The following is a 9,003-nucleotide window of genomic DNA, read 5'->3' as shown; positions in this document are numbered from 1 at the left end:
GGCGGCGGCTCCCTCCCTTGCAATGGGGCCGGGAAAAGGCTGGGGAAAGCCCCCGCCGCCGGGGCCGATCCTGGCTTGCGGGCTGCGCGGCACGTCTCCCCGGCTGGAGCTGTGACGACGCCCTGCTCGGAAGGGAGGCGGAGGCGGGAGGAGGCGGGACCGGCTCCCGAGGCGCTCAGCTGGGCTCGCCTTCCGCAGCCGGGGAAGCGCTTCGCCTGCTGCTGCCCGCGGACGCCACGATGCCGCCTCTCCGCCTGCTCCTGGCGCTGCTGCTGCTGCTGGGCTGCGCCTCCGCGCAATCGCCGTCCGCCGAGCAGCGCTGCTTCTGCCAGGTGAGGGACACCCCCCCACGCCTCCCCATCCTCACTGCGCGGCGCTTACTCCCGAGTAGACCTGCCCGGCCCCGGGGAGAGAGGGCGGGTCTCCACTCTGTCGAGGAAACCCAGTGAAACCGGTGGGGCTCTCTCACGGTCCGGTCCGGTCCCGTTCATGGCGATGGGTGGGTCTGCTCTGTAACTAGGACTGACGTGGGACACCACCCTAGGGAGAGGAAGGGGGTCGGGTCCCGGGGCTGAAGCAACGCCCCGCTGCCCCTGTGACGCCAGAGGGCACTCTGCACGCGCTCAGAGCGTCGGGGTTGGAGTTGATGGGTGAATGGGCCATGGGGGAGGTGGGGGGGGAGGTCGCGTGTTGCGGGGACCGGCAGGTAAGGCTTCAAGGTGCCCCACACCCGCCGGGGAGGGGCCTGGACTGGGCTGGACTTCCCTCTTGAGCAGGGGGTTGGACTCCATGGCCTGGTAGGTCCCTTCCAACTCTGCTGTTCTCTGATTCTATAGGGAGGTTTCCATGGATGCTTTACGGGTTGTGGCAAAGCGCCTGAAGTCTACACGGGGATGTGTCGCCAGTTCGAAACTTGCTAGGGAGCCCCGAATAGTGAGACTCGTTTTCCTAACCTCAAACACTTTCCCCATAGCTGCCACACCCACACACCACTACTATAGGAAGTCATAATAGTGACCTACCTTATATGGTTACAAGGTTGACAATGAAAAGAAATGGAGGTGAATTTATTGTATTTATTATTGCATTTATATCCCACCTTTTTTCCTCTAAGGAACCAAGGCGGTGTACATAATCTTCCTCCAACTCTCCATTTTTATCCTCACAACAACCCTGTGAGGTAGGTTCGGCTGAGAGTCTGTGGCTTTCTCAAAGTCACTCAGTGGGTTTCATAGCTGGGTGAGGACTAGAACCTGGATCTCCCAACTCCCAGTCCAACACTTTAGTCACTACGCCACACTGGCTCTTTGCAAGTACTTTTGAACACTAGAAAGCAGGTATGTTTTAATTAAGGGCACAATCTCATTAAATTATTATTATTATTATTATTATTATTATTTATATAGCACCATCAATGTACATGGTGCTGTACAGAGTAAAACAGTAAATAGCAAGACTCTGCCGCATAGGCTTACAATCTAATAAAATCATAGTAAAACAATAAGGAGGGGAAGAGAATGCAAACAGGCACAGGGTAGGGTAAGCAGGCACAGGGTAGGGTAAAACTAACTGTATAAAGTCTGCACAACATCAAGTTTTAAAAGCTTTAGGAAAAAGAAACAGATTAAACAGAACGAAACATCCTACAATTCCCAGTATTATGAGGAGAGAGACTGAAAGACCTGGGCATGTTTAGCCTGGATGGGAGACATGAGAGCACTCTTCAAAGACTTCAAAAGATGTCACACAGAAGAGGGCCAGGATCTCTTCTCGATCCTCCCAGAGTTTAGGACACAGAATAATGAGCTCAAGTGACAGGAAGGCAGATTCTGGCTGGACATCAGGAAAAACTTCCTGACTGTTAGAGCAGTATAACAATGGAACCAGTTACCTAGGGAGGTTGTGGGCTCTCCCACACTAGAGGCCTTCAAGAGGCAGCTGGACAACCATCTGTCAGGGATGCTTTAGGGTGGATTCCTGCATTGAGCAGGGGGTTGGACTCGATGGCCTTATAGGCCCCTTCCAACTCTACTATTCTATGATTCTATAAACATGCGTAGGATTGCACTTTTAAGGCTGCAATCCTTTATACCAGCCTTCCCCAATCTGGTGCTCTCCAAATGGGTTGGACTGCAACTCCCATCACCCCCAAACTGGGGGATGATGTAAATTGTAGTCCAGCTCATTGGGAAGCTGGCAGATTGGGCTTTACACACACACACACACTCCGTAGGATTGCGCTGTAAATCAGTGGGTTAAAATAGAGGTGTAATCCTAGACACACTTGCTTGAGCTTAATGGAACTTACTTCTGAGTAGACACACCTAGGATTGTGCTGCATATCAGCTAAAATTACTTTAATTGCTGAACAACCCTAGTTTGCAGGCAGTTTTTTTATTGTTCCTAATTACAGTCCTTGCTTGAACTGTAGCGGTGACCTCACCAGCTCCAGGCCTCACGTTATGGGGAAACCACAGTGTGTTCCTCTACATATTTATGCAGAAGTGATTCCTACAGAGTTGGGTGAGATTTGCTCCCAGGACTGAAGCTGTTGTGCCTTTGCGAAGCAGGAGGAGGCAAAAAGAGACTTGCGTGGGGCTGCTATCTGACCTATAAGCTCTGATCCCTAAACCCAGACCTGTGTGGGCAGTTTGTAATGGGCACTTTGAATATGCCCAGAGATGCTCTTTTCCTTATTGTTATTTTGAATATCAGCCTCTGAGTCTCGCTTCAAATTAAGCCTTGCTCATCCCTCACTTGTATTTGGGACTAGTTTGTGGGTTCTGATGCAGAACCCCTTTTTAAATGGTGCTCCAGATCAGCAAAGTTAGGGTCTTGTGCTGTAGCCATTTGTTTCAGTAGAATGCCATGTGGATTCTACCCATTATGTGTTTCAAATTGCTTGCTTAGAGTCAGACCACATTACTTTAAAAACATAGCTAGCAGTGATGTCTTCCCCCACAAAGTATTTATTTATTACATTTATATCCCACTTTTTTTCTCCTTAAGGAATCCCCCTCCTCTCCATTTTTATCCTCACAACAACAACCCTGTAAGGTAGGGTGGGCTGAGAGTCTTTGACTGTCTCAAAGACACCCACTGAGCTTCTATGGCTGAGTGGGGACTAGAACCCAGATCTCCCGACTCCCAATTCATCACACTGAGAGATCCAGTCAGGGCTGAGACCTTAGGGAAAGCTTTTCCTCCTGCTGTGATCACCATCTAGACTGGGTGCCCTGTGCCTGCAATTTGTATTGCCTAAATAAGATTAATTCATTTCAATTTGCTAGTCTTAGGGTTCCAACGTTAGCATCAGGTGCCTGTTGGCGTATGTCTCTTTCGGTTTTCTACAAATACTTTATTTATAAACATAAAAAGCATAAAACACAAACATTATAAACTTGCAAACCGATGATTCAGTGTTCCAAATGATCAAATCCTACTGATATTTTTTAAACACACTGGTTTTAGCTTCTCTCATTGGACAAAATCTGTAACTTTATTTGTGACAGCTGGTTTCCATGTTTTCTTCATCCAGTGATAGATTTCCTTGAATTTGTCGAATTCTTTTTATAGGGTGTGACGAAGGCAAATATCTTACTTGTCTGTCACTTGTGACACTTTTTGTGTGGGTGTGTGAATTTCATTAGTGCATTTTCTTTCTCTGTATTAATGACGCAACCGGGCAGAAAGAAATGTGGAATGGAAGGTATATACAAACATAGTTAAAATCTTGCGTGAACAATTGTGCTGCCATTCTAATACTTGTTAACACATGGGTGGAAGTCAATATTTGGCTGAGGTGTATAGCAGAAAACCTGTTTCTATGCAATTTTTGCCCCATGTATAAGCATGTTTACTCAAAAGAAATCCCCCTCTCCTTCCCTTCTGGAAGATTACTCATGGCTTTTGAGTATTTCAGCTTTAGAACCTGGTTTTATTGCATCTTTCCAAAGTGGGACACCCAGTTGGGTGACAGTATTGGGTGTTGGTTGCATGCTAAGAAAATAAAAAGTAATATTACGGTTTACTGCGGTTAATGGATCAGGCCTCAGGATCACACACTTCTCGCCCATTTCTCTCCGCCTCTGAACTGGTTTCACACCCTGGTCAAGTGGGGACACTCTTTAACCTTAAGCAGAGCAATTGTTGCTGTTGATGGCCCTGTTCAGACAACACGCTAAACCATGATGGTTAAGTGTTTTGTGTTAAATATTATGGCTTGGTGCGTCATGTGAACCATTCCTAACAATGGGCTACATTTATTTATTTAGTTATTACATGTTTATACCGCCCAATAGCTGAAGCTCTCTGGGCGGTTCACAAAAATTAAAACCATAATAAAACAACCAACAGGTTAAAAGCACATATACAAAATACAGTATTAAAAGCACAACCAGGATAAAACCATGCAGCAAAATTGATATAAGATTAAAATACAGAGTTAGAACAGTACAATTTAAATTGAAGTTAAAATTAAGTGTTAAAATACTGAGAGAATAAAAAGGTCTTCAGTTGGTGACGAAAGGAGTACAGTGTAGGCGCCAGGCGGACCTCTTTGGGGAGCTCATTCCACAGCCGGGGTGCCACAGCGGAGAAGGCCCTCCTCCTAGTAGCCACCTGCCTCACTTCCTTTGGCAGGGGCTCATGGAGAAGGGCCCCTGTAGATGATCTTAAGGTCTGGGCAGGTACATATGGGAGGAGGTGTTCCTTCAGATAGCCTGGCCCCAAACCGTTTAGGGCTTAAAATGTTAAAACCAGCACTTTGAATCGGGCCCGGACCTGGGCTGGCAGCCAATGAAGCTGGAAAAGGACTGGCGTGATGTGGTCTCGTCGGCCAGTCCCTGTTAGTAAATGTGCTGCCTGTTTTGTACCAGTTGAAGTTTCCGGACCGTTTTCAAAGGCAGCCCCACGTATAACGCATTGCAGTAATCCAAACAAGAGGTTATCAGAGCATGGATAACTGTAGCAAGGCTATCTCTGTCCAGATAAGGGCGTAAACCACACTTTAACCACATTCACTAACCATTTTCTGGAAAAGGGTTAGAGGCCTAACCATGGTTTAGCATGTTGTCTGAACCGGTCCAATGAAATATTTTAGCTGCTGTTAAAGCAGGAAGAGCAGCTGCAGGAAAGGGGTTATGAGCTCCACCTCTTGATCTTGGTTAAGAGCCCCTCATTCATCTTATCCACACCAGTCCCGTGAAGGTTATTTCAAACAGAGGGAATCCAAAGACATCAAGGGCCTTGGAAATGGTGACTTTGGTATGGGCGGTATTGCCTTTCAGTAGATTTTGAAATGAGCAGCAAAGAGGAATGAAGTGAAACTTAAAACCTTGACACCTTCCATTATTATTATTATTATTTATTTATATAGCACCATCAATGTACATGGTGCTGTACAGATTACACAGTAAATAGCAAGACCCTGCCGCATAGGCTTCCATTCTTTGCTTCTCTGGCTAGTTGTGTTTCCAAGGCCCCCTGTGTCCAGCAAAACCAGGATGACCCAGCTCTTTATAAAGCTATGGAATTTGCTACCCCAAGAAGCCGTGATGGCCACCAGTTTGGATGGCTGCAAAAGGGGGTTGGACAAATTCGTGGAGGAAAAGGCTATCAATGGTTACTAGTCCTCATGGCTATATGCCACCTCCAGAGGCAGTCAGCCTATATAATAATGCCACCTGCGGCCTAGATAGGGAATCTGCTGCATATGCATGGGAGAAAAGCACATGTGCATTGCTTAGCCGGGATGGTGATGGGTGGGATTGCCACTGCTGAAGAGGCTAGTTCTGGTTTGTTTTTAAAAGTGGCCTGCCTCTTTGGGTGTGCATGTGTGGGGCCATCTGCCGGAATAGGACTCTTTCAGCTGGCCATAGTAGGGAAATAGGGACTGTATCTATTTATAAAAGGTGGGATTGTTTGATCTGAGGATTTTAGAGCTGCGGTCTAATTGGTGAAATGTGTAGATTAATCAACACAAGCTTTAGTTGATTCACTGCTGGGAGCGATTCATAATCAGTGAAGCTGTGAGTTCAGCACCTTTGTTTATGCTTTGAGGCTATTTTGCCTCTGGAATGTTACTCTGATAGGGGATGAACATTTGTGTCATGGGCAGGGTTTGAACGCATGGAGGGTTTTAAGCAGTGGGAGGGGAATTATTTATGCCTGCCTGCACAGTTGCCATAAATTTGCCCCCTCCCCATGTTGAGGGCACGGTCGGAGACCGGGAAAGGTTCTCCCAACCCTCTCTCTTTTTACTTTTCTGACAGCAGAATTCTGCGGAAGTTCCTGCAGGGGCTGAGAGGGGACATAAGAGGTCAGGTCTCCCCATTTAAGGGCAGTCAGGAGATCCGATACATCCATAGGATTGCAGCCCAAATGGCAGTGTAACTTGCGTTTAACATGCCCTTCCCTTCATTTTTACAAACCACCCCCCGCTCCCCACATTGAGGTTTTGGGAAGACTTGGGTTCAAATCCCACACAGCTACAGAGCTCTCTGGGTGACCTACTTCCTAGGATTGTTGTGAGGGCAAGATGTAAGTTCCTCGGGGGAAGGAAAAAAACACCAATACAAGAGCAGTGTAAAGAAAAAAATACAAATGCAACAGACATAGAAACAATAAGAAAAAACAAATGTAAAAAAATTAATAATATGCATATTTATTTAAAGGTGAGTGATTAACAAGCAAGTGATTAACTGCTTGAAAATTCTGTAAGTGGTTGACAGCCCTAGTGAATAATTATTTATTTATTTATTTATTTAATTACATTTATATACCGCCCCACAGCCGAAGCTCTCTGGACGGTTTACAACAATTAAAATGGTAAACATTAAAAGTATACAAAATTTAAAAACCATCAAAAACATAAAAAACAGTATAAAAACAACAGCATCCATTTAAAAACAACAATTCTGGGGTCCATTAAAAACAAACTTAACGTTGTTAAATGCTGTTAAAATGCTGTTAAAAATGCCTGGGAGAAGAGAAAAGTCTTGACCTGGCGCCGAAAAGATAACAATGTTGGCACCAGGCGAGCCTCATCGGGGAGATCATTCCACAGTCGGGGGGCCACCACTGAAAAGGCCCTCTCCCTTGTTGCCATCCTCCGAGCTTCCCTCGGAGGAGGCACTCGGAGGAGGACCTTAGATGTTGAGCGCAGTGTACGGGTAGGTTCATGTCGGGAGAGGCGTTCCATCAGGTATTGTGGTCCCAAGCCATGTAGGGCTTTATAGGTTAAGACCAGCACCTTGAATTGGGCTCGGAAACATATAGGCAGCCAATGCAAGCGGGCCAGAATCGGTGTTACATGCTCAAATCTCCCTGTTCCAGCTATCAATCTGGCTGCCGCATTTTGCACAAGCTGCAGCTTCCGGACCGTCTTCAAAGGCTACCCCATGTAGAGGGCATTGCAGTAATCTAATTTGGAAGTTACCAGAGTATGGACAACTGAAGCTAGGTTATCCTTGTCCAGATAGGGGCGTAGCTGGGCCACCAACCGAAGTTGGTAGAAAGCACTCTGTGCCACCGAGGCCACCTGAGCCTCAAGTGACAAAGATGGTTCTAGGAGAACCCCCAAGCTACGAACCTGCTCCTTCAGGGGGAGTGCAACCCCATCCAGAACCGGTTGAACACCCCCCATCCGATCAGAGGAACCACCCACCAGCAGCATCTCAGTCTTGTCTGGATTGAGCTTCAGTTTATTAGCCCTCATCCAGTCCATTGTCGCAGCCAAGCACCGGTTCAGCACATCCACAGCCACACCTGATGAGGATGAAAAGGAGCAGTAGAGTGTACTGATGACAGCGCACTCCAAAACTCCGGATGACCGCACCCAACGGTTTCATGTACATGTTAAACAGCATGGGGGACAAGACCGATCCCTGCGGAACTCCATACCGAAGAGTCCAGAGAATGGCCTTCTCTGTAGCGGCCCCTGTCTGTTCAATGCTCTTCCCAGGGAGATCCGCCTGGTGTCTTCACTGTATACATTTAGACACCAGGTTGAATCCTTCTTCATCCAGCAGGCATTTAGTTTGTAATCTGTTGCTCTGATTTACTTTACTGCTGTCTTTTTAATATATATTTTAACTTATGTTTTTATATTTTCATAGTTGTATTTATTGTTTTGGTTATTTTATTACTTTTGTTTTTCACTATTGTAAACCACACCGAGAGCATCTGTCAGCTGGGAGGTATTTAAATGTAATAAATAGGTACACTGCCTCTGAACATGGAGGCTTCATTTAGCTCTCAGGGTTCATAGCTTTGGGCGAACTTTGTTGAATCCTTTTTGTGAGCCTTATAGAACCATAGAATAGCAGAGTTGGAAGGGGCCTACAAGGCCATCGAGTCCAACCCCCTGCTCAATGCAGGAATCCACCCTAAAGCATCCCCGACAGATGCTTGTCCAGCTGCCTCTTGAAGGCCTCTAGTGTGGGACAGGCCACAACCTCACCAGGCAACTGATTCCATTGTCGTACTGCTCTAACAGTCAGGAAGTTTTTCCTGATGTCCAGCTGGAATCTGGCTTGCTGTCACTTGAGCCCGTTATTCCATGTCCTGCACTCTGGGAGGATCGAGAAGAGATCCTGGCCCTCCTCTGTGTGACAACCTTTTAAGTATTTGAAGAGTGCTGTCATGTCTCCCCTCAATCTTCTCTTATCCAGGCTAAACATGCCCAGTTCTTTCAGTCTCTCTTCATAGGGCTTTGTTTCCAGACCTGTGATCATCCTGGTTGCCCTCCTCTGAATTCTAACCATCATCTAATGCTGGTGGTTATTACCACTTGATGGAGTGACTCCCAGAAGTGCATTATGCATTATGTGCAGAGAAGCACATCCCTTGTAGTGGTGAATTTACAGCCAGGTAGCTCCGTCGGATGATTCAACTCTGGCGCGGTGAGAGAAAGAGAAAAATGTCTTCCTAGGCGTCTCAGAGAAAGCATATCTTAGAGGCATGTCTTGAATATCGACTTTCCTTATCGGCCTTAAAGGTGAA

At 46.6% G+C, this 9,003-nt stretch overlaps 1 protein-coding gene across 2 annotated transcripts in view; it reads left to right on the top strand.

The window, feature by feature from the left end:
* Window positions 1-209: 209 nt before the first annotated feature.
* The window catches only part of ERO1A (endoplasmic reticulum oxidoreductase 1 alpha), a 59,157-nt gene continuing 50,363 nt past the window's right edge, over window positions 210-9,003 (top strand). For both annotated transcript variants that reach the window (XM_063118204.1, XM_063118203.1), the window contains exon 1: window positions 210-332. In XM_063118204.1, coding sequence (XP_062974274.1) covers window positions 240-332 — 93 coding nt within the window. In that variant the 5' untranslated portion in view covers window positions 210-239. The remainder of the gene's footprint in view (window positions 333-9,003) is intronic.

Source organism: Elgaria multicarinata, chromosome 2 (genome assembly GCF_023053635.1).
Source record: "Elgaria multicarinata webbii isolate HBS135686 ecotype San Diego chromosome 2, rElgMul1.1.pri, whole genome shotgun sequence".
Taxonomy (NCBI): domain Eukaryota; kingdom Metazoa; phylum Chordata; class Lepidosauria; order Squamata; family Anguidae; genus Elgaria; species Elgaria multicarinata.
Note: the sequence above shows the minus strand (reverse complement) of the source record. Positions and strands in the feature narration are given on the sequence as shown.